Raw genomic sequence first — 24,489 nt, 5'->3', positions numbered from 1 at the left:
TAATCCTAATCCTAATCCTAATCCTAATCCTAATCCTAATCCTAATCCTAATCCTAATCCTAATCCTAATCCTAATCCTAATCCTAATCCTAATCCTAATCCTAATCCTAATCCTAATCCTAATCCTAATCCTAATCCTAATCCTAATCCTAATCCTAATCCTAATCCTAATCCTAATCCTAATCCTAATCCTAATCCTAATCCTAATCCTAATCCTAATCCTAATCCTAATCCTAATCCTAATCCTAATCCTAATCCTAATCCTAATCCTAATCCTAATCCTAATCCTAATCCTAATCCTAATCCTAATCCTAATCCTAATCCTAATCCTAATCCTAATCCTAATCCTAATCCTAATCCTAATCCTAATCCTAATCCTAATCCTAATCCTAATCCTAATCCTAATCCTAATCCTAATCCTAATCCTAATCCTAATCCTAATCCTAATCCTAATCCTAATCCTAATCCTAATCCTAATCCTAATCCTAATCCTAATCCTAGCAGGCAGGCCAATCTGATCTCAATTCGTGCACTTGAAGCCAGTGTCCCTAGAAACTAGTGTAAACGATGAAGCTCGGTAATAGTGAGCTCCAAGGACAGCAACAATTCCTTTAAAAAAAAAACAATTTACATTATCCCATAGCTATTCAATGTGACGATCTTCATAACCTTCCTGTTCTTCATCGTCCTCATCTTCATCGGCCCCGGTTTGTAATCCAAAGATACAAAGAGAAGTGATACCCAAAAGAGCAGCGAGAATACAAGCAACAAAGGTGCCGATCATAACTGGCGTCCATCCAACGCGAAGAAGAGGTGGTGGCGTAGGCAACGTGCCAAAGTCTGTGACCGAGTCCTTAATACCTCCTGCATTTCCCTCCGTAGGATAGTTTCCTGCCTTACATTGCTGGTAGATTTCAGGAGGGATAGTGAGAGATTGCTGGAAAACTTCTGGACCTTGGATAACAATCATTGCCAGTCCAGATCTCAAATGCCAATCGATGTGGCAATGGAAAAACCACGCACCTGGGTTGTCTGCGACAAACCGAATGGTAACTTGCCCAGTTGGAGGTACCATCACAGTATCGCGACGAATAGGGTTTGTCTGATTCGGGTTGAATTCAGGCCTGTCCGCTGGGTCGTCCGAAGTAAGATCTGTTTGCCTCCAAACGACCTGGAATTGGGTACCATGCATATGGAACGGGTGATAGCCAGCGTCCCAGTTGTACAGGGTCATTTCGATTGTGCTCAGGTGAGGAGCAATGATAGCATTGCTGAACGGACCAAAGTACCGTCCATCGAGTGCCTTGGCACCCTCCGAAGCCATGGTCAGCACAGAAGGAACCTGAGGTGCAATAAAGGAAATGTTGTTGAAGGAAGCATAGTTAATACCATCCGAATACGTCGTGAAGAAAATGTTAAGGTCGTGGTGGTTCGATTGGTCGGTCAGCTCGTACATAGGTACCGCCTCGGCAGGCACAAGTTGCGTTTCGTCAAACACATTGAACTCATCGAGCTCAGCCCGGCCGTCATCACCCATCTCCAAGCCATCACCATAAGAAATGGTGCTAGAAATGTTTAACTGAAGACTGTCGGGTACGCTGTCATACATGTCGGGGTCGGCGGCAATGTTGATGTGCCAATTTTGAGGCTCCGCATCTTCACGAGCTTTGACCAGGATGGAAACACGCTGAGCGACGGAAACCGAAATATGGTCGATGGGGAACTCTTCTGTGTCAACGCCATCCACTTCGATAATGCGCATATCATGACCCTCAATCCAAAAGTAGAACATCGAAAGCGAAGACATGTTGACAATGCGAAGGCGGTAAGTCTTTCCGGGCTCGAATGAAAGGGTAGCATTTTCGTTGAATCCAGGAAGATTGGCGGCCTCTCCATTCCACGGTGTATGCTGGAAATACATCAAATGCGCATCAGGGACGGGTTCGGCACCAGTAGGGTTCTTCACATTCATAAACTCTGTTTTGACCAGGACGTCGTGGTTTTCGTGGTACCAGTCACCCAGAGAGATGGTATACTCATCGTCATATGCATGTACTTCCCTGTTGACTCCCTGAGAGTCAACATTGTGAATAATAGAAGGCATACGGAATCCATCCACATACTGGCCGGCGTAGTGGGAGTGGGTCCAGTACGTGCCCCATTGCTTGCCAAAGCGTTCTGGGGGGGAACGAGGAGAGTTCAAGATCTCATACGTCATGGACTCGCCGTCCGGAATGGGACACTGCGTAATCATCGAAGCACCATCATAATAGTTTGTGCGGTTAAAAAACATTCCATGCGAGTGCAAAGAAGTAGGTGTACCATCACCTAGACCATTCTTGAAGTTAATTTTGAAAACATCCGTTGAATTAATGTTAATAGGAAGAGGCGGCCATTTTCCATTGATACCGAGGACGGTCTTGGGCTGAAGACCATCAGGGTTAATGTCCGGCACTTTGGTCAGGGTCCAATTATAGGTGACGTCCGCGGCATGGACTGCTGCCGCTGATACCAAAACCGCAAAGTATCCAAGCATTGTCACAGGAAGAGAAATTGGCGCATGACGCCTTTCTACTTATACATGCGCGGATTCTTGCGACTCGCCGGATGCTGCTGATGTGAATCAGCATTTTATGGCACGGCACAATTCGCTCAACCCAGTGCGCTGCGGAGGTGCATCGGGTGCATTAAGTTCGTGCAGAATCAGTTACGGAGTAAAATCTAATTGGCTAAAAATTAATTCATAGAGAGTTTTTTTTTGAATTAAAGTGTTTTTAGCTACGCCCTCCCAATGGCAAACCGCGCAAAAGCGAAGGCGCTCGATAGCGCAGCAGTTTCGATAATCAGATGGGCTAAAAATCGATAAAGGGGTTCGCGTGGTTTCGGACTGCCTTTGATTGTACAAGCGGTGAGGGCTTTTATAAGAACTAGCGGTGCTGTGCACGGTGTACCTCCCAGAAACTACTCGCCATGTCCGACTACGCAGGCAACAGGGTGTTCGCCCCTGCTATTTTTTTCATTGCTTTTCGTGAGTCGCTGGAAGCCTCGCTGGTTATTGGTATTTTGAGCGGTATGCTTGAGCGTATCGTTGGAAAGAGTAACAGTGAGATGGATGCAGGACAGCGTAAGCTTGTCAAGAAGCTGCGAATCTACGTCATTTGCGGCGCGCTTACCGGATTGTTGATTGCATTTATTATTGGTGCGATATGTCTTGCTATTTTCTATACTTCTGTTTCCCAGACCGACGTATATGGCAGCATGGAAGAGCTGTGGGAGGGTATTCTTAATCTGATTGCGGTCTGCCTTATCACCCCTATGTCGCTTGTCATCCTTAAAGCAGACAAGTCGAGGGTGAAATGGCGCAAGAAGCTTGCCAAAGCATTTGCTGGCATTGATACAGTTGTCGCAGAAGGACCGGCAGGTTTTGAGAATCCAGAGAAGACAACTACAGAGCGTGCAGAGGGCATTCTTCACCCGGAGGAGGCTGATAACCACGAACATGCCCCGGTTGCATCGAGTGAATTAAGTAACGGGTCTGGTTCGGAGACGCTTGATAACGAAAAGAAAGGAAAAGGCGTCCAACTCCTTCGTCTGATTCGTCGGCCCTTTGAGGGTGAAGCCAAGGGTGCCATGGCCATCTTTCTAATCCCTCTCATCACTACTGCACGCGAAGGCCTGGAGGCAGTGGTCTTTATTGGTGGCGTGGCACTTGGCCTCCCGGCAAGTTCGATTCCTCTTCCCGCTATTGTCGGACTGATCGTGGGATTCCTAGTTGGTTTCCTCTGTTTCCGCGCCAAGGGTTTTGCGCATCTAAAGCTTCTTCTTACTTCAATGACCTGCTGCCTGTTGGTGATTGCAGCTGGTATGTTTTCTCGTTGTGTCTACTACTTTCAACTTTACAAGTACGTCCAGCTTGTTGGTGATGCTGTTTCTGAAGGCGGCAATGGCCCCGGAACCTACGATGCTCGCAACTACGTCTGGCATCTGGATTGCTGCAACCCCGAGGACAAGACGGACAATGGAGGCTCTGGCTGGTCTATTTTTAACTCTCTTGTTGGCTGGAACAATACGGCTACGGTGGGAACCCTTGTGGCTTACTGTCTTTACTGGGTTGCGGTTATTGCTATGGTTTCAGTTATGTTTATTAACGAGAAGCGTTGCAAGAATGGTCAAAAGCCGTTGGTGTCCAAGGCAATGTTTAAACGGCAGCGCAAACTGGAGGTTTAATTTTGTACATTTGGGATAATAGACGAAATGGAATGATTTAGTCCAGTCGGCTGATGTCACGCGGTATACTATGTGTTGCTGGTCAATTTGCTTCATTCTACAGGTGCAAAAGCATGAGCACTAATGAGTCGATCGAAAGCGCCGAAATCCAAATAGGAGTCAGCCGAGGTCAGGCTGTCTAGCCAACTGAGTGTGTCGGTCTCGGCCCGTTCAGAGGCGGTCTCAGTGGTCACGACGTTTGTCGTGGCTGCACCCGCCTCGGATCCGTAAATCTGCTCGATCTCTTTCATGAGTTCACGGAATTCAGCAGAGTGGGAGATTCCACGCTGCGATGAAACAGCACGTAAACGGCTGACGCCAAAGTAGACGTCGTCGAGCAATGCGTCTCGCATTACGACATCATTTCCAAAGTGGATGACAAAGTGTAGAACGACGACAGAGAGGAGAAGCTGAGAAAACAAGACAAACGTCTGCTGGTGCGCATTATTAATGGCATGCATCTCCTTAAAGCTTTGGACAATGGCCCGCGCAGCTTGGATGCAAGTGTCTGTGTGGCCTCGCAATTCTTCGTTGCGCAGTCCCTGAATCAAATACGGATAATGTAGTCCCATGATACGATAGTTTCCTTGCTGAAAGAGGACGATGCGCTGGATCGTCAGGTACGGCCTTTCGTGATGGAGTTTTACAATATCAGGCCTGTGTTCCGTCTGCCCATCCACTTTGAAGAAATCGGGTAAAGCGTCGACGATCGTACGATACTCGCGATCGACAAAAGTAATTTTGTGGCGCTCAAGTCGATGAATGCCATGTACCATCTTGTTTTCATTTTCCAGGTCCAGTTGCCGCCGAGTGCCTCGTGCAAATGCGATCATGGCCCGAGTGAAACTGGCTTCAGAAGGCCGCTTGGGGTCGTGAAGACTCAACAAGACAGCAGGGTCCGAGTGGTCAAGCAATAGCACTTCCTTGTCATCGAGGGAGGCGGGAGGTGCCGTAAATGCAGACATTTCACTGATAACATACGTGTGGTCAGCGTGTATAGCTGCCGTCCAGTCGAAAATGAGCAGATTCGCCCAAACTTTCCGTGCAATCTCGCGGAGCGCGAATTTCCCATACAAGAAGTGGTCGCCCCAAAAGAACCCCTCACGGACTCTTTGCAAGGTATCCATAAGTGAATAGGTAGACGCTGGCCGTGGGCTGCTGGGTCTAGACCGAGCATCGTCCGTATTGGCGCGCTGGAGGTCTTGTAATGTGCTTCCCAGAGCGTGTAACCCCATAGACTGCGCGAGTCGTACGGTAACGGTGTGCCACATCATCACAGCGCGCAACGGTGCTTTGTGTAATAGGCGCTCACGCAACAAAATCATAGTCTGTAATGTCCATAGAGTCGGCTCAAGAAGGTGATCTGAGTTAAGGAGGAAATACATGGCTGCGTCGTGATACGGGGTCGACTCGGGGCAGTCTTCACGCGTGTAATCATCCGTGACTTGTAATAAGGAGAAAAGGAGAGATGCAATGCCCCACATGCATGCCAAATTCCAGTTTTCGTGCGAGGGGATCAATGGATCATGGCGGAAAAAACAGTCAAAGTCATCCAGGAGTTGGTCAGCATTTGCGGCATTAATGACCGGCTCGATGTTGTCGAGGTAGTATCGCGTGATCCGGAAGCATTCATCTCGGCTTGGAAGCGCTTGGATGTGTTTATACCAAGTTGGGGAGCCCGGCTGGTCTTTCGGGATCATGCAAGGGTATAAAGTTCCGGCAGACACCGTGTCAAGCGCTTGGTTTTTTCGTTCTTTCACTTCATTAGCTGATGATGTTTCTGGCGCTTCTTTAATCCGTCGCATGACCTCGCTGATTACGCCCTCGACCTGATCGCCGGCAAGCGGTTGTCCCGTGCGCGGCGTGAGGTTGTCGCGCTCATCGCCCCATCGGCACTGGTGTACTATCCCGCGGCGCACGCAACTAGCACAATTTGGCACGTTACGGTCACATTTGATTTTCCGAGAACGACAAGGGATACAACTAAGATTGATACGCTTGTTACCTTCGCGCGCCACACCCATGCAGGGGATTCAATGGATTACGCGCGTCTCGCACGCTCGACTCACGAGTGCCACGTGACTGAACCCATCGACCGTATCATCGACTTCGTGCCACGTTTTCAATGCGAGCTTACGGAGAGGACAGGTCCGCTCTTCAATTTTACCCCGCAGTGTGACAACGCCTCCACTTCCACGAAGCGACGCCCAATCCGAAAGTTCGAGTATACGACGCGATTGACTCCTCCGAGTGATGCGATGCGAACCATATTTGGCAGGCGCACACTGGGATCCAAGATTATTTGTGTTTGCACGATTGTAAAACATTTATATGGTAGGTGTCCCATACACTTATTGCAAGGTCGAACTGGTTGATGCCAAGGCTGACGGACAAAGGCAACGACGCCATCGACTTTGCTCGTTCCAATTGCATGATCAACTTCCTTCCTTGTTACCCCATGTCCCACATTGCCAATAGCGATGACTTTATTAAGGGTGGATACAAGGGCCTGACGTATAACATAACCTTGTGGTGCAGTCGATGATCCATGACATTGTCTTGGGATATAACATGAGCGAGACCCCCAAGGCCCCTGTCTACATGAAAACGAGTGCACCACGAAAGCGTCACGATAGCTCGTTATTTTTTCTACCCCGGTACCTCATGTGGAGACTTGTGAATCGCGTCTCAAATGTGGAGACTTGTGAATCGCGTCATAAATACCGGTACCACTGTTTCGCCAAACGAATAATCGCATTCACTGCCGGTTCACGACGATGACCTCTAGTGTAACGATGGAGCGTCCTCGTCCTTTTGCTGATGATTGGCAGTTCAATGATACCAAGGATCTCTCGTTCTCGCAGAGAATGCTTCTCCTACTTGGTGTGTTGAACCCTTCGCCACGTCACTTCACCTACCCCAAGCCGAAAGGTAAGGTACCGGTGTATGTGGAATACCAACAGCATGCGCGCCTGTTCCCAATCGCAGCGCTGCCCGTACTCGCTCGATGGTCCCTGATGACATATACAAGTATCACCATCCCGCCCCTGGCCATGTACTTCTTCATGGTTGCCTATTTGACTGTTTTTATGCTCTCTTTCGTGCAGCGCATGAAGAAGTGCGCCCTGACGTACGGCTTCCTTGACGGAGAAGTGCTGCGCGACGCGATTCCTGAATCACTTTCAGGGAAAATTTTTCACGAGCTTTGGGTGGGCCTCCTGCTGCGTCCCATGATTGCCGTGCTCCTCGCTTACGACCAACATGCAAAGCCAGAGCTCAGCCTTTGGCTTCCCATTCAACTCGCTATATTCACGATTATTGCGGACTTTGTTTATTACTGGGTCCACCGTGGAACACATGAAGTTGATTCGCTTTGGCATTTCCATCGCCGGCACCATACGACGAAGCACCCTGTGTCTTACATGCTGGCTTTTGCTGACGAGCCACAGGAAATCTTCGATGCGATCGCATCGCCATTGATTGCTTGGCTAGCGTACCCCATTAGCTTTGACATGATGTTCATTTGGACGATGTACTTTGTCTCAAGCGAGCTTTTTGGACATGCTGGTTTGCGACTTTACTACCCTGGCCCTTTGGTACGATCCACTAAGCTGACTCTAGACCGCTCCTTTGCTTCGACCCATCCAGTGTGAGGCATCTCTTGAAGACCACGACCTTCATCACCGGAATGGTTGGCAACAGAGTTACAATTACGGCAAACAATCCATGATCTGGGATGCTCTTTTTGGTACGGCAGGAGAGCGAGTTGAGACACGTAAAGAGAATCTGGACTGGTCCAATAGAGTCTGGTAACCCCCGATTATGTACATTAGCATTAAACAGGAATGGACATTGCAGGCCAATGAGAAAGTGCTATCTCGTTTTGCCCCACACTTTCTGGCGAGGAAGTCGGTCAATATGTTGGGGATTGGTCTCCTTGAGAACGGCTACTTCCTCCACTTCATACGTAGATATGATTGAAAGGAATGTTACTCTTGCAGTATTAGCTGCGACCCTTTGCCTGCAGGGGTAAAATAAATGATTTGAGACGTGCCTCATATCTATGCACTTGTGCATATTTGGGCCACCTGACACAACGAGTTGTGCGGAGTATAAATGCGCTTGATTTAATTCTGGCCAATAACAATGCGAATGTCATTAGCCGCGACACAGGGAATCACTGGACCTGATGCAGGAGACTCGAGACCAGAAATGGAGGATGCGGGGTAGCTGGTTCGTAGCGAATAAGAAAGAGTGAAGGTCGGCCTGGGCCGAATATGGTTTATTTCAAGGTACTTCATCTGTTGTTTCGGCGGCTACGCCGATGTTTGTTATATCGCTGAGCAACGCCCTTAAAACCTGGGGGATACATGGGCTTTGGAACGCACACTCCCCCCCAAAACACTTCTTACCATGCTTTTGGCTTTTTTCCCACTTCTAGCTGTGCTGGTCCAACTGGCATCGGCTTTTTCGCATCCCCCATCGCGTCGCGATAGCATCCTGAGCCCTCTCAACGATCCTTTCTATACCCCTCCCAAAGGATGGAAGAAAGCCAGCAACGGAGATGTACTCCGTACTCGCAAGGTCGATCTTGCCTTCTTGCAAATCGACGAGATCAACTATGAAGCCGCCTACCAGATCCTTTACCGCACCACCGGTGCCTATGAGAACGACCCCTCAACCACCGTCACTACTGTCATTATTCCTCACAATGCCAAGCGCGACAAGCTTGTCAACTACATGATCTATACGGATGCTGCTGGTGCGCAGTGCGCTCCTTCTTACGCAATGCGCAAGGGTGGAAAGATTGCAACCGATCTCGCTCTTAACTACCAGCAACTCCTCTTCTCTACGCTTCTTGAAGAAGGCTATATCATGACCTTACCGGACCACCAGGGACCCACCCGCGCCTTTGCTGCTGGACGCCTTGAAGGCCGTATGTCGCTCGATGGTATCCGTGCCACCCTCAACTATGAGCGCATCGGTCTCAGCAAGAAGTCCAAGGTGGCCTCGTTCGGTTACTCGGGTGGTGCCATTGCTTCTGGCTGGGCTGCCGCGCTGCAGCCGAGCTACGCTCCCGAGATCAACGCGGTAGGATTTGCGATGGGCGGAACGCCTGCCAACATCACGAGCACGGTGGAGAACCTGAACGATGGTCTGTTTTCTGGCTTTGGTATTGCCGGTGTCGTGGGTCTTTTGTACACGTACCCAAAGATTATGGAGTGGTCCAAGGGCAAGATCACAAAGGCGGGACACCAAGCAATTGAGTTCGCACGCAACAACTGTCTTGTTCAAACGCTTCTTGAATATCCGTTCCAGAAGTTGCTGAGCGACAAGTTTGTCCTGGGCGGAGGAGAGCTGCTCTACGACCCCACGATTCGTTCCGTTATTTATGATATGGTTATGGGATACAAGAAGAGTGAGACCCCCACGGTTCCTGTTTACATGTTCCACGGTCAGCATGATGAAGTCATTCCGTTTAATTCTGCTATCAAGACTGGCAGGGACTGGGCGAAGCACGGTGCCGATGTCTACTTCGAAGAGCTCACTGATGTCACGATGGCTCATCTTACCTCGGAACTTTTTAATCTCCCCAACGTCCTCTTCTTTGTGCGCGATCGCATGGAAGGCAAGTCGTTCTCCAAGGGATTCACCCATAAGCGGACCGGAAACCCGCTCGAGGACCCGGGCGTACCTCTGAAGGGTCTCGGATCTCTGGTTGAAGCCATCCAGAACATTGTCGGCAAGGAGGTTGGCCCTGGAGATGCGTACATTCATTCCAAGATCAAACATCACGCTCACCGCCAGTGATGAAAGGTACGACTACTCTGTCAAGTTTTTGTTCAGTCTTGCGAAATGATGATTCCCATTCTATTCTGTTTTACTACTTATATGGGCCCTCATTTCTTTGGGGTTAATGATCCTTGAGATGAGACATAAATGTTCAACACAACCTGTAGAATATTACTACTAGACAAAGGACTCAAAACGTATTTGAGCAACAAGCCCTAACGCCTTGAGAAGTGAACAGGGCAATACTCGCGAGAGCGCTGCATTGTTTCACCGCCCAAAAATTGCAATGAGTGCTTGAACCAATGACGAGGTGGACTGTGCAAGCCGTTTCAAAAATACAGGTCGGCATTGCTCTGCCCATCATGATAAGCTGCGAACTCATATGGGGCAGATGCCTATAACTCCAAATTACCCCAAGCATTTCCTTCATATTCAAACCCTGTTGCGCATCGCTCCACAAAATCTTGTGGAGATCATGCACAACTATGGCCTTGAGTTGAACTAATCAAAGTGCGCGTGCTAGTGGTCATACGAATCCTCTTTGAGGTGAGTTAATAAAGCACAAAACAACCTCGGCACCAAGAAATTATGACACATTCACATGACGCAGCAAGTAATTATACAAGCCCCATCAATGTCATGATAGACCTCTATGGGGTTCTATTTGGCCTATTTCGACAACTCTATGGCACAAAACGACACTTTGCATATGGCCAGAGAGCGTCCTTTGTCCTTGTTATTGTACAGGTTATGCTCGGGTGCAGTCAGCACCTTGCAATTCCTACACGTTTAAACTTTGCGCCGTGACAGCATCCGCTCGCCCCTAAAACGACCCTTTCGGCACTCCCCCTCACTGTTGGCACAACGCTAGCAACGGAGATGTACTCCGCGCCTGTTTCGATCTTGCTTTCCTTCAAGTCGACAAAATCGACTATAAAGCTACCTGCCAGATCCTCTATTCCAGCTCCTAGTACGATATCCTGTCTGTGCGAGACCCCTCCACAATTTGAAATTGGGCCATTTCGCGAAATGCGAGGTACAACAATACTAGCGTAATTTACTTTCCGAGATATATATATATGGAATCAAGGAATCCGACTTGTATCACTCAGGTCGGGGGTTCCAGTACAAGGCATCCTTGGACGGGCTCGTGTTGAACACCAGCTTGAAAGGCTTACCAGCCTCCTGTTGATCGACAAAAAAGTTACCTTGCGTCGTATCGTTCGACAGGTAAGGGTTCCGCTGCAGACCCATGGTAATGTAGTTGATTGAGGGACCGAAGAACTGGTAGCGCTGCACCTTGGTGTCATCGAGGTTGCAGTCCTCCAGAATCAAGTGCGTTTCGCTCTTGATCGATTCGACGGCTAGGCACTTGGAATGATCGCTCTGCAGACGAACATGACCGACGTGCTTGCCGTTCTTCAGCTTACCCGAACCGAAGCCCATGTAGCCAGGCTTTCCATTCGGGGCGGCACACGTCAAAAAGTCAAACTTCACGGGCTTAGCAGGCTTGCCGCTCTTCTCCAACGTGGTGGCGATCGGGCGGCCTTGGTCATCCTTGCGGTTGGAGAAAGAAAGGTAACCCCACTTGTTGTGGTTCGCAATCGAGGTCCACTTCAGCTCCTGCGAAGAGTCGTACGTGCAAGTAAGCTGGTCGGTGCTACGGGGCACAGCCGCAGCATAAGCAACACTGCTAGCGGCAAGGGCAACGAGGGCCGTGGAGACACAAGAAAACTTCATGAGGTAGTTTCGCTGATATGCTCAAGCGTTGTCTACGTGTTATATGGGGGTGTTCAGTCTTAGGAATTCCGAGGCAAGGATCCTACTAGTCCTGACATTTGACCCGCACGGATATATCCTGGGCCTAGGAGGCCGTATCTGCGACAAGGCAGTCGCCTGTCCGTGCTGCGCAATAACGCCACGCACGTTTTCCGTGGAGGACAGACCAAGACGTTGGCCAATCACAGCAACCCTCTGCCCATTGACACCTGCGCTTGTCAGAGCACGGAGCTCGACGGCGAAGTAAAAGGCACGTGATAGCCAGTGTACCTTAGGCAACTATTGGCCGGCCTATCAAGCGAGCGATCTGCGCAACGTCCGCGGCCCTTGCTCGCTGCGGGTAAAAAGTGGCTGCAGGAGCTAGGGTTCAGTTGTGGAGGCATGAAAAGGTCCAATGCGATGCATGGAAAATCCGTGTTACGATTTTTGGCGCTTGGCAACTGTCGGGATCATCCGGAAATGATGGTTCTTGGTCCCTTGTGAAACCGGGATTGGCTCATTTCGTTCCTCAGATGCAAGGAACTCATGATGTTCCTTAGGTGGAGGTTCGATACGAAAGTCCCTTGGTCGATGCGCCTTTTTCTCCCTCTACTCCGCAGTAATGTGGCGCCTATTTAAAGCGGTGGGAGACATGAAAGATCTCCATCCTCATGCGTTCTCTTTTCCTGGTTCTTCTCTCCCTGTGCGCTAGCCTTGTGGCTAGCGCCGCTGTGGCCCCTCTTCAAGAGCGTGCCGACATTCTCTCGCCTGAGAACGATCCTTTCTACAAGGCCCCCCAAGGCTGGAAGGACGAGAAGCCCGGCGCGATCCTGCGTTCGCGCAAGATTGAAGCTGCCCTCTTTACTGTCGACAAGATCAACGTTGAGGCTGCCTACCAGATCCTCTACCGTACCACAGGAACCTACGAGTCCGATCCCGCTGTTACCGTCACCACTGTCCTTGTCCCCTACAACGCGAAGCGCGACAAGCTTATCACCCACCTCACCTATGTCGATGCTGATGGCACGAAGTGCTCGCTGAGTTACGCGATCCGCAAGGGCTCTGAGCTGCCCGGTGACCTTGCCCTGCAGTTCCAGACGCTGTTGCTGGAGCAGGCTCTTGAGGCTGGCTACATCATGACGCTCCCCGACTACCAGGGCATGAACCGTGCGTTTGGTGCTGGCCGTCTTGAGGGTCGCCAGACGCTGGACTCGATCCGTGCCACCCTTGCCTTTGACAAGCTCAACCTGAAGAAGAAGTCGCCTGTCGTCGTCTCAGGCTACTCGGGCGGTGCCATTGCCTCGGGCTGGACTGCGCAGCTTGCTTCGACCTACGCTCCGGAGATCAACACGGTGGGCTTCGCCATGGGTGGAACCCCCGCCAACATGACCGGTACCATGGTCAATCTGGACGGTGGCCTGTTCTCGGCGTTTGCCGTCGCTGGTGTTGCCGGTCTTGCGTACGCGTACGATGATATTCTGGAGTGGCTTAGCCCTCGTTTAACGGCCAAGGGCCGCCGCGCAATGGAGTTTACGCGCAACCAGTGCCTGGTCCCCACGCTGCTGCGCTACCCCCTCTCGAAGATCCTGAGCGACGACTTTATTAATGGTGGCGCCAACTTGCTACACGTCCCTGTGGTTCGCAATGTTCTGAACACGCTTGTCATGGGCACGAACAAGAAGGAGACGCCGAACGCGCCCGTCTTCATGTACCACAGCAAGAACGACGAGGTGATTCCCTACGACGATGCGATCAAGGCTGGCCGCGGCTGGGCTTCACACGGTGCTGATGTCACCTTTGAGACGAACACCAACCCGATCTTGGAGCACATGACTACGGAGTTTGTCAACCTGCCCAACCTCTTCTTCTATGAGGACCGCTTCGCGAACAAGCCGTTCCCTAAGGGTTTCCACCACACGACCATTGACAGCCCCCTGAACGAGCCCCGCACCCAGCAGCAGGGCCTCAAGCACATTGTGGACGTCATCCAGAACATTCTTGGTGACAAGCTTGGCCCCGCCGATGCCAAGTTCAAGGCTTACATCCGCAAGCACGCGCAGAAGTAAATCATTCATTTTTTTCCCCCTTGAATTCCTAGTTATTGCGTAGATAATTCCGCCTTTCTTTTCTTCTTCTTGGGGTGAGCACCTATGATGTGCTGAAACGCCGACCTATCTTGGCTTACTGCTTTTGGCCAATCGTGGACCTCTGTGGAGATTTACTCTGGTCTGGGACAATTTCACGCTTTTCCAAAATACTGCTTCTGTCAAGTCTATTCTGGCAACTCAGCACGCGGGGTCCGCTTCAGTGCGAATAAATAGGGAGGTAGGACGGATTAAACTACCCTGTTGCAATGCTGCGGTTCTTGGCTCTTGCTGCTCTTTTTCTTGCGGCGTTTGCGCATACCGCCTCGGTCGGCTCCCTGCTTCAGGCCCGTGCGAGCGCCGAGGGCATTTACGAACCCCCGAACGGCTGGGAGAACAAGCAGCCCGGGACTGTGCTGCAGAGCTCATCCATCGATTCTGCGCTCTTTTCGTTTGACAAGCTCAAGCTGAAGAATGCATACCAGCTCCTCTACCGTACGAGCGGCAGCGATCCGAGCGAACCAGCTACGACGGTCACGACCGTGCTGGTGCCGAACCGTGCCAAGAAGAACCAAATGGTCCTCCTGATGCCCTACATTGATGCAAGTGGAAAGGAATGCTCGCCAAGCTACAGCTTGCGCTACGGTACCAAGTCGTCCAATGCCCCTGCGATGTCGTACCAGATTATTTTGGCCACCGCGCTCCTGGACCAGGGTTATACGGTGACGATCCCCGATTACCAGGGCCAGAGTGGCGCGTTCAGCGCGTCGCGCCTCGAGGGTCACATGGCGCTGGATGCCGTGCGTGCGACGCTGAACTATAAGCCGCTTGGCTTCAACAGCAACACCAAGGTCGTGGGATACGGCTACTCTGGCGGCGCGATTGCTTCGGCGTGGGCTGCCGGTCTGCACTCGACCTATGCCTCGGAGCTGAACGTAGTTGGCTGGGCGATGGGCGGCACGCCCGTGAATGTGACCGCGACAGTGGCCAAGATCGACAACACGCTCTTTGCTGGTTTCAACATGGTCGGCATTGCCGGCATGATGTCCGCCTACCCCGAGCTGGACAAGTGGGCGCAGGAGCACCTTACGTCCGTCGGCCAAAAGGCGGTGTCATATGTGCGTTCGCACTGCATGCTGGACACGCTCGCGCACTTTCCCTTTGAGAGTATCTCTAGCGAGAAGTACTTCAAGAACGGCTCGACGCTGATGCAGCAGCCTGCAGTCAAAAAAGTCGCCGATACGCTGATTGTCGGCACCGATCCGAAGCTCACGCCCCGTGCTCCCGTGCTCATGATCCATGCGCAGCACGACGAAGTAATTCCGTTTGGTGCTGCGCAGGCGGCAGCACGCCGCTGGGCCACGCACGGTGCAGACGTCTTTTTTGCGCGCCAGACCGACTTTTACATGGGCCACCTGGACACGGAGCTGCTGAACGTTCCCACCGTTCTCTTTTTCGTGGAGGACCGCATGGCAGGCGATCCCAACTTCCCCAGCGGCTTCACCGAGGTGGCGGTGTCGAACCCGTTGGCGGACCCCCGCATTGCGAAGCAGGGCCTGGAGTCGCTTGTGCGGAGCATCCAGGATGTGTTGGGCCACGAGATTGGTCCCAAAGACCAGCGCGTCAAGGACCGTATTTTGGCGAGGGTGTAGATATAGGATATGGTATTACATTCGTTAGCACTGGTGTGTCGCGCCCGCGCGTCCGCTCCATGCGTCGGCGATGGCAGTGACGACGGAGACGTTGAGTACGATGAACCCAAAGACGGCACAAGCGATACTCAAGAGCTTTGTCGACTCCCACCACTTAAACTGCTGCTGCGGCTCCCGTTCGTGGGCGTTGGCGCCCGGGCGCAGTGGCAAGGCGATGTTTTCAGCTTGGACGCTTTCCTCTTCGCCGTACGAGCCCGGGATGTCGGTGTCGTTTTCTGGCAATGCAAAGTACAGCGCCGAGCTGTCGACTTGGCTTGCGTCGTGGCTGAGCTTGAGGTAGCACACACTGGGGAAAAAGAAGGCGAGCGCCGTTGCGCTGAGGCCACCCGTGAGCTCGAGCACGACGCCCAAGTCACACGTCAGCAGCGACACGACCATGGCCGACACGACGAGCCCCGTGGTGAGGATAATGTGCCGGTTGCGTTCGTACTCGCCCCGGAAAAAGTACGTCTCGAGTACCTCGCGGCAGACGAAGCACTCGAGCGGCAGCGTGGTAAACATGTTCAGCCCGAAGCAGAAGCGGGCAATGTTGACGATTGTGTCCGTCTGGGGAAAGTTGTTGAGGACGTTGGAGAGGGTCTTGTCCTCGAACGACCAGTACCCCGCGATCGACATGGAGATCGCAGCTGAGGCCGAGATGAGCGTCGAGTAGTGTGTAATAGTGCGGAACTTGTCCATCGATGGCTCTTTGAGTGAGCCGTAGATGAGCAGCGAGTTGTGATGGCACACAAACGCAAAGCTAATGACGGAAATGGAGCGAATGAGGTTCGAGGGATGGACAAAGGTGAACTGAATTAGCAGCGAAACGTACACGCAGTGCGGGGTTCCCCTTGAGCTCGTCCGGCATCGCGGGTCCCCGAAAGACGACGGCAAAGATGATAAAGATCATCGACAGGAGCGCCACGGCGCTGGCCTTACTCAGATTCTCAATGTTGCGGTACAGCGACAGAGGAAAGCTGATCGCCATCGTGCACACGACAATCACAAACTGGCGGTTGCTCAAAAAGCTCCCTTTGAGCGCCGGCAGCACGGACGAGATGACGTTGGGGATCGTGTCGCCCACCACGACGCAAAATGCGCACATTCCGCCAAAAGCAAAGACAAACTGGAAGATGGACACGGCGACTGCGTTAGTCGTGCAAACGTACCCTTGCCCTTGTGGCCAAAGCAGTGCTCCATGATGTCAATGTAGGTCGTGCGCCCACTGAGCTTGGCATTCAGCACAATCAGCCGAATGGTCCAGTCGGTGAGCAGTGCGATGCCCACGAGCAGCACGATGCCCGCCACAAAGCCCGACTCGCGCATCGAATACGGCAAGCCGACGATGCCTGCGCCGAGAATGCTGTTGGCCATATTCACCGTACCCTCAAACACGCCCGCACCGCGGCGCAGCCAGTCGGGCAGCTGCTCCGGATCGAGCGCCTGCGAGATGGAGCGCACCCGCTGCCCGATCGTGTCGAGCGAGGTGCGGCTCTGCGCCGCATACGGCACGCGTCCCATGCCGAGACGCGCGCTCTCCGCGACGCTCGGTACGATCGAGTCGTCTGGCATCACGAGACTATCCTCCTCCGGCAAGGTATCCGAGTCGATATCGTACACCACTTCTTTGGACGCGCCCGTGCTCCGTAGCGGCGGCGCGCGCTGCGGCGCGCCTTCCCACGTCGGCGAACGCGACATGGCGGAGGAGAGGGCGTTTTGCAATAAACTTTGCGGCCGGCGGCACGGCCTACCAGGCGGCTGTGACAAACGCCCCCCGCCGCTTCCCCCTCGATGGAGTTGGATGGCGTGTCGCGCCGCGCTGCGCCTGTCGACGGCGCGGGCGAGCGTGCCGAAGGCGCGTCTATGCGTACTGTGCGTCGAGTCCATAGTTCTGTGCGCTTGGCGAAGAACGAGGTGCCGGTGCGCCGGGGGAGCCACGAAGAGGAGTCACGGACGCTCCCCCGCCGCGACCAGTCGTGTGCTGCGTGCGGTCTGCCGATGACTGGGCAGTTTGTGCGTGCACTCGGTGGTGTGTACCACCTGGACTGCTTCCGATGTGCGGTGCGTATCCCGACTAATCCAGGACTGTAACAAGACGGTGGCCTCCAAGTTTTTCTCCGCGACCGACGACATGGCCGGCCCCAGCGGCAAGCTGTTCCCGCTGTGTGAGACGGACTACTTCCGCCGCCTGGACCTGCTGTGTGCCAAGTGCGGGCGCGCGCTCCGTGGGAGCTACATCACGGCGCTCGGCGCCAAGTACCACGTCGAGCACTTTACGTGCTCCGTGTGCCCCACCGTCTTCGGTCCGAACGACAGCTACTACGAGCACGGCGGACGCGTGTACTGCCACTTTCACTACAGCACACGCTTTGCGATCCAGTGCTCGGGCTGCCACACGGCGATTCTGAAGCAGTTTGTCGAGATCAACCGCAACAACTGCGACGAGCACTGGCACCCCGAGTGCTACATGATCCACCGCTACTGGAAGATCAAGCTGGGCACGCCGTCGGTGCCTCCTGCGGTCCCCCTCGAAACCATGCGCCAGATGCCGGGCGCCTTGAGCATCTCGCCGACGTCCAGCGAAGAGGCGCTCGACAACCCCGAGCAGCTCTCGCTCGAGACGCTGCGTCTCGAGGCGATCGAGGACCCCGAGTCACTCCTCGAAAAGCAGCGCCTGATGGAGACACGCGTGTTTACCATCTGGCGCGTGCTCTCTGCCTTTGAAGAGTCGTCGGCCGCGTGCATTTCCGATATGCTGCGCCACGTCAGCAACGGCAAGTACCTTGGCGGCGTGCGCTACGCGGGCCGCTTTGTGCTGCACGTCGAGGTGCTCTTCTCTGCGATCGACGAGCTCGAGTCGCAGTTCCAGCGCGCGCACGCCAAGTCGATTTTGTACGTGCGTGAGGCGCGCATGCTCTGCAAAAAGATCGTCAACTTTTTCTCCCTCTTCTCGCACACTCAGGCGACCGGCGCACGGCGCATGGGCATCACGCAGGAGCTCTTGTCGCTCGTCACCGGTGTCGCGCACTACCTCAAGATTCTGATCCGCATCTCGCTCACCGGCGCCTTGCGTCTCGATCAGGAACACAGCATGCCGGCGGCGCTTGAGTCCTTCCTCGCGACGCTCGACGAGCTCGTGCGCCAGCAGAACGAGGCGAGCACGCTGGACCTCGACACGGACACCGCGCACGGCTACCTGTCCCTGCCGCGGCTGCGCAGCGGGCCGAATGCCGAGGCCCCGCCCGAGAGCGCGTCGGACCTGTGCGTGCAGTGCACCAAGACGGTCGAGGAAGAGTGCCTGCGTGTCTATGTCACCTACCGCTGGCACTGGGGCTGCGTGCGCTGCGCGACGTGCCAGCGCGGCCTGCTCAAGCCGGACGGGACGCCAGCGCGGCCCGGCACCGAGTCGCTCGAGCCTGTGCCGTGGGGCGAGATGCGCTACAAGGCTGTCCGGCGGCCGGACGGCAAGACGCAACACATGGCGTACTGCATCTCGTGCACGCCCCCCGACGCGATCCACTTTATGCCCGTCTCGCGCCTGGAGCAGTATGCCTTTTTGCTGTGCGTCGCGCTGAACCGCCTGCACACGCTCCTGCGCAAGAAGCAGGCGTCGCTCGCCGCCGGCCTCGAGCCCGACAAGTCGGACTCGGATGCGGCGAGCGAGATTGGCTCGGAGCTCACCGTGGCCGAGTCGAGCACCTACCGAAAGTCGCAAGAGGTGAAGCGTCTCGAGTCGCTCTATCTCGACCGGCACATGTCGAGCAAAGCGCGCATGCCGCGCGTCTCGACGGTGGTGGGCAGCCCCGCGGGCTACCACACGCAGCCCGCGGATGCGCCCGCAGAGGTCAAGGACGTCCCGCTGCACAACCCGTGGGAAGCGCCGTCGGGCGACGCGCCCGGCGCCATTGTGCCGATCCGCGCGCCGTTTGCGCGGCACAATGACGATGTGCTGGTGCGCGAAGACTCGCGGCGTGCGCCGATGGGCGACGCGCTCGGCACGCACATGCCGAACGACGAAGGTATTACGCTCGCCGACATCCCCATGATTCTGCAGGCGGAGCAGGACCGCGAGCAGCTGGGCGGCGCGGGAGTCGCCGAGCTGCGCGAGCGCCGTCCGATCAGCTCGCTTGCGCCGGAGGAGATGTTTGTGCTGAAGCATGTGGCGCTTGTGCGCCTGCAGCAGTCGCCGCTCGCCGACGCGATTGCCGCCGACAACCTAATGGAGCTGGTCGAGGCGCGGCGGAACACGTTCTGGGGCAAGCTCTTTAAAGGCAACACGCGCCGCGACGTGCGCAAGAAGGGCGTGTTTGGCGTGTCGCTCGAGCTGCTGGTGGAGCGCAACGGTGCGGACTCGACGCTGGGCGCGACGCCGACGCCGATGCGCATCCCCTCGTTCGTGGACGATGTGATTAGTGCGATGCGGCAGATGGATGTGTCGGTCGAGGGCATCTTTCGCAAGAACGGCAATGTGCGCCGGCTTAAGGAGCTGGTCGAGGCGCTGGACCGCGAGCAGGACGGCATCAATCTGCTGGAGGACAACCCCGTGCAGCTTGCCGCGCTGCTGAAGCGCTTCTTCCGCGAGCTGCCGGACCCGCTGATGACCTCGAAGCTCTACCGCCTCTTTATCCGTGCGCAGCAGCTCGAGAGCGAGGCGGAGCGCCACCGCCTGCTGCAGATGGTCGCCTTCCTGCTTCCCAAGGTGCACCGCGACACGATGGAGGTGCTCTTTGTCTTTTTGAAGTGGGTCGCCTCCTTCTCGCATGTCGACGAAGAGACGGGCAGCCGCATGGACCTGCCGAACCTTGCGACGGTGGTGTGCCCGAATATCCTCTATGCGCGCGCTTCCGAGCCGACGCGCGGCGAGACGATCCTCGCGAACCGCGTCGTGGAGCATCTGCTGGAGCGCCAGGACGAGTTCTGGGTCGTGCCCGAGGACATGGAGGCCGCGCTCGAGGACCGCGTGCTGGTCGCCGCCGCGCCCGAGATGAGCGCGGCGGAGCTCTTGAAGCGCTGCGGCAAGTACCTCGCGTGAGAGCGTCGTGATGCGGTGCCGCGGCCGCTATGTACATTACACTACACTCCGTAGCCCTTGACACGAGAAAAGTAGAACGGGCGCTGGTGCTTGTGCGGGAAGGGGAGCACCTCGCCGGTGTGCAGATGCAGCGACGCGTACTCGAGCATCTCGAGTTTGTTCCAGCGGCCGGGCTGCGTCTCGCGCAGGACGAGTGTCATCTGGAAGCGGTAGTTGGGCAGCGACGCGTCGCTCAGGTCGTCGATCACCACCAGCGTATTCGCCGCGTCGGGCAGCAGGTGCCAGCGGCCGACCGCTAGGCCTTTTGCACGCACGCCGGGCACGAGCTGGTGCACCGTGTCCGCCGGGCGCTCGACTGTAAGCATGCTCAGGCACTGCCCGTTGGGAAAGAAGCGCAGGTAGCGGAAGAACTCGACCAGGTGCAGTACACGCACCCACACATTCTCTTCCGACATGCCTTGCTGCGTGTATTGGCAGCTGGCAATGTACGCGCCGTTCATGCGGATACGCGGCTGCTCGATAAACGTGTCGCGCCAGCTGTAGCTGTGCGCCGCGTGCACCTCGTCGACCGAGAGCGTGGGGGGGATCTGGGGCGGGAGATAGGTCGCCTGGACGACCAGCCGCCAGAGCTTGGGGTGCGCGGTAAGCAGGCGCAGCTTCCAGCACACGCGCGCCGCGTACTCGAGCGTGATATAGTCGGGGCCCGTGCGTGTGCGCCACGGCGTTTTGGGGGGCTGGTACGACATGTTTTCGGCAAGGACAGGCGCCGGCGCCGGCGGGGCGCACGGGTGCACGGCATGCGTCAAAATCTTGATCCAGACCTCGTCGGGGAGCGACGCGGCGGGGATCGGCGCGTCCTCGTCGGCCGCGTGCAGCTCGTACACGGTGGCCATCGGCCGCGGGGCAAGCGTCGCAGCTGCCGGCGCACCAGGAGCGTCGGTGGCGTCGGTGGCGTGCGCGCCGTTTGCATCGCTCGCACTGCGTGCGTGGGTATCATTGTGCGGCGCGTGCGTGCCGCTGGTGTCTTGGCCAGCCGTCGCGCCGTCTGCGCTGCGGTCCCCTGCGAGGCGCATCCTCTCGATGCCACTGCGCACCGCCTCCTCTGCCCCCTCCCGTACGCGCGCCTCGTGCGCCGGCACGAGGGCCGCGAGGAGCTTGGTGAGGCGGTCCTTCTCCACGGCATGCTCCGCCTGCACCTTGGGGTCGAGTGCCTCGTGCTTGACGCTGAGGCGGTCGAGCCCCGCCGGGCGCTCGCGCTCCTCGTGCGTCTCTTCCCGCGGCGCGGCGTGCGGCACACTACGGTGCCGCGTCGCGACCTCGCGCTGCCAGCGCGCACGGAACTGCTCGAGCTCGGTGCCGTGCATGGGAAAAAGACACCTCCTCCACACTATGAAGCCGCCCAGGGCTCGGCGCTATGCAGTGCGCCGCTCGGCGCGGGCCCGGCGAGGCCCGGCGGCGCGGTGCGCCCTACCTTTTGCATGAAGCTCGATACAGACGCCAGATCGGCGTCCGAGCCGATCGATTCGACCGCCGAGAGGAGCTCGTCGAGCATCCCGTCGACCTTGTCGGCCGGCACGTGCGCACAGACCGCGACGACCTGGTGGTACTTGGCGCGGCGCTCGTCTGCGCGGGCCTTGGATGCGCTCAGGTCGCGCTCGAGTGCCGCGCACCGCGCGTTGGTGTGCTGCAACAGCCAGCGCAGGCGCACAATCTGAGCAGCGTACTGCCGCTCGTCGCCGTGCTGCAGCGCGCCCTGCGCCTCGTCGAGCGGCGCGGCGTACGGCGGGGCGTCTGGCACGCTCGGCAGCTCCCGGAGTGCGAGCTCGAGGTTCTGTGCCATTTGCCGGGCCTCTTCCCGCTGCGTCACCGCGTCCTGCGCGGCAGCAATGTGCCGCCGCCGCGCCGCGAGCTCGCGCGTGGCGGCCTGCAGGTGCCCCTGGGTGGTGTCGATGGCGCTGATCTTGGACGTGGTCTCGCGCTCAAACAGTGCCTGGAGCTCGTCGAGTGTGTGTGTGAGCTTTTCGCGCACGTCGTCGCTCTTTTGCACGGGCCCCGGCGGCGGGCGCGTGAGCGACTTGACGACGTCGGCCGGGCGCAGTGAGCCGAGCTCGTGCGCGACGTGCTGGTTGCGCGGCGAGTCGGGCAAGCCGGTGATGCCCCAGTCGAGCGGCGTGATGCCGAGGTAGTTGGGCAGGTCCTTGCGTGCGCCCGCGTCGAGGAGCATCTTGATCATGTTGGTGTTGCCGAGGCGCGCGGCGATGCTCAGCGCCGTCTCTCCTTCGTCGTCCTGCGCGTCGATCAGGCCGTGCTGGTGGCCGTCGGCCTGCATCCGGCTCAGGACGCAGCCGAGGTAGTACTTGGCCGGCGCCGCCCGCCCTTTGAGGCCGGCGACCAGCGCAATGTGGTGCAGCACCGTCCGCTTGCGCGCGTCGCGCGTCTGGAGCGAGTCGTGCAAGAGGTCTAGCAGCTCGGCAAACTGCGAGAGCTCGTACGCATTCGTCACGAGCACCGAGCGGTGCAGCGCCGTCTCACCCGCATAGTTGCCGAGGAAGAGGTTTGCGCCTCCTTGGCTCGGCGGCAGCGCGGTGAGCATGCGTACGAGGCGCAGGCGGCACAGCGCCGACGCCCAGTGCAGCGCCGTGTGCCCGTGGTCGTCAATGACAAGGTCCAAAGGCGACACCTTTGTCCTGCTGTCCACGCCGAGCTCCTCGAGGAGCGCACGCAGCTGCGCCTCGGGCGCGACGTCCGCGTCCTGGGGGTGCTCCTCGACAAAGAGGCCGGTCAGCACCTCGCGGCTCCGCCGCTCGCGCTCGTCGCCGAGATTGGGGTGGTGCGCCTTGTCGGCAAACCGCGGCGCGTCCGCGTCGTCCGACGGCGGCGCGGCGGCACGCAGCGGCGTCTCGCTCAGCGCATTAAGGTCGCGCACCGGCTCGGGCTCGTGCCGCACCTGCCGCGCGGTGTCGTCCGCGTCCTCTGCCGGGCGCTTGGTGCCGTGCGCGACGTCGGCGGGGGGGAGCAGGATGCCGTGGGGCGTATAGCCGTGCGACGCGTACGCACCCAGCGCCTGCTTCGCGCCTGGGAACGAGCCGGGGGGGACGCCGGGCGCGCTTCCCTCGCTCGGCGGCTCGGGCGCGTGCACGAGGCCCCCGGCGAGCATCGGCGCGTTCTCTGCCGGGGGGCGCAGCGTGAGGAAGCGCGGCTGCTGCTGCGGCGGCTGGCGCGCGGGCTGCGGCACCTCGGTAGGCGTCGCGACGCTCTTCTTCTTTGCGTACGGCGCGGCAGGCGCTTTCGTCGCCGCGGGGTCAAAGTCGAGGAGCGGCCGGATCAGGTGGTAGACGCTGTAGGTGATCGCGAGCTCCTGCGCGCGCTGCAGCGGGATCCACGTGCCTTGGAAGGTACCGTAGCCGCCTTGAACCTTGTCGTGTTCGCCGGTAAGGATCTCGCGCTCGAGGATGCGTGTCCGACGCGCTTTTTCCACGCCGGCAATCTTGAGGATTTGCGTCGCGTTCAGATAGCCGTCGGAGCGGCGGCGCATCAGCGCGATACCGCGCACCGTGATCTCATACACTGGCACAGACGAGTAGGTGGCCAAATACACGGTCGGCGTGGGGCCACTCGGCGCAACCGGCGGCCGCCCGTCGTGCGCCTCGGTGGGGGGGCGCGCGCGCATCTCGTCGGCGGGCATCGGGTAGGCCATGGGGGGATATGCATATGCCATCGCATTGTCCATCGGACGCACAGGGCGCCGTGGCATGTTCATCGGATACCGCGGGGGCACGTTGGCGTAGCCGCCAGGCACATTCGGCGACGCCCCTGTCGGCAGCATGCCGGGAAAGACGCGCAGCGCGTCGCGCCCCGAGACCCG

General features: G+C 56.7%; 8 protein-coding genes across 8 annotated transcripts; 4 read left to right on the top strand and 4 right to left on the bottom strand.

Moving 5' to 3' along the window:
* Positions 1 to 8,679: 8,679 nt before the first annotated feature.
* Positions 8,680 to 10,077, top strand: MJAP1_002792 (uncharacterized protein; the record flags this gene model as incomplete). Its single annotated transcript, XM_060266725.1, has 1 exon — positions 8,680 to 10,077. The coding sequence occupies one exon, from the start codon at positions 8,680 to 8,682 to the stop codon at positions 10,075 to 10,077; it is 1,398 nt and encodes a 465-aa protein (XP_060122708.1).
* Positions 10,078 to 11,163: 1,086 nt separating this feature from the next.
* MJAP1_002791 (uncharacterized protein) lies at positions 11,164 to 11,799 on the bottom strand (the record flags this gene model as incomplete). Its single annotated transcript, XM_060266724.1, has 2 exons — positions 11,164 to 11,719; positions 11,795 to 11,799. 2 exons carry the CDS (start codon positions 11,797 to 11,799, stop codon positions 11,164 to 11,166), a joined length of 561 nt encoding a protein of 186 aa, XP_060122707.1.
* A 689-nt stretch (positions 11,800 to 12,488) lies between these two features.
* Positions 12,489 to 13,883, top strand: MJAP1_002790 (uncharacterized protein; the record flags this gene model as incomplete). Its single annotated transcript, XM_060266723.1, has 1 exon — positions 12,489 to 13,883. One exon carries the CDS (start codon positions 12,489 to 12,491, stop codon positions 13,881 to 13,883), a length of 1,395 nt encoding a protein of 464 aa, XP_060122706.1.
* Positions 13,884 to 14,170: 287 nt separating this feature from the next.
* Positions 14,171 to 15,553, top strand: MJAP1_002789 (uncharacterized protein; the record flags this gene model as incomplete). Its single annotated transcript, XM_060266722.1, has 1 exon — positions 14,171 to 15,553. One exon carries the CDS (start codon positions 14,171 to 14,173, stop codon positions 15,551 to 15,553), a length of 1,383 nt encoding a protein of 460 aa, XP_060122705.1.
* A 24-nt stretch (positions 15,554 to 15,577) lies between these two features.
* On the bottom strand, positions 15,578 to 17,290 carry MJAP1_002788 (uncharacterized protein; the record flags this gene model as incomplete). The annotated part of the gene is made up of 3 exons (XM_060266721.1): positions 15,578 to 16,402; positions 16,425 to 16,738; positions 16,762 to 17,290. The coding sequence occupies 3 exons, from the start codon at positions 17,288 to 17,290 to the stop codon at positions 15,578 to 15,580; spliced, it is 1,668 nt and encodes a 555-aa protein (XP_060122704.1).
* A 93-nt stretch (positions 17,291 to 17,383) lies between these two features.
* On the top strand, positions 17,384 to 20,624 carry rga1 (Rho-type GTPase activating protein Rga1; the record flags this gene model as incomplete). The annotated part of the gene is made up of 3 exons (XM_060266720.1): positions 17,384 to 17,464; positions 17,501 to 17,653; positions 17,676 to 20,624. The coding sequence occupies 3 exons, from the start codon at positions 17,384 to 17,386 to the stop codon at positions 20,622 to 20,624; spliced, it is 3,183 nt and encodes a 1,060-aa protein (XP_060122703.1).
* Positions 20,625 to 20,665: 41 nt separating this feature from the next.
* Positions 20,666 to 21,988, bottom strand: MJAP1_002786 (uncharacterized protein; the record flags this gene model as incomplete). The annotated part of the gene is made up of 1 exon (XM_060266719.1): positions 20,666 to 21,988. The coding sequence occupies one exon, from the start codon at positions 21,986 to 21,988 to the stop codon at positions 20,666 to 20,668; it is 1,323 nt and encodes a 440-aa protein (XP_060122702.1).
* A 23-nt stretch (positions 21,989 to 22,011) lies between these two features.
* SWI6 (transcriptional regulator swi6) lies at positions 22,012 to 24,450 on the bottom strand (the record flags this gene model as incomplete). The annotated part of the gene is made up of 1 exon (XM_060266718.1): positions 22,012 to 24,450. The coding sequence occupies one exon, from the start codon at positions 24,448 to 24,450 to the stop codon at positions 22,012 to 22,014; it is 2,439 nt and encodes an 812-aa protein (XP_060122701.1).
* Between the last annotated feature and the right edge of the window lie 39 nt (positions 24,451 to 24,489).

The sequence above is a fragment of the Malassezia japonica genome, chromosome 4 (genome assembly GCF_029542785.1).
Source record: "Malassezia japonica chromosome 4, complete sequence".
Taxonomy (NCBI): domain Eukaryota; kingdom Fungi; phylum Basidiomycota; class Malasseziomycetes; order Malasseziales; family Malasseziaceae; genus Malassezia; species Malassezia japonica.
Note: the sequence above shows the minus strand (reverse complement) of the source record. Positions and strands in the feature narration are given on the sequence as shown.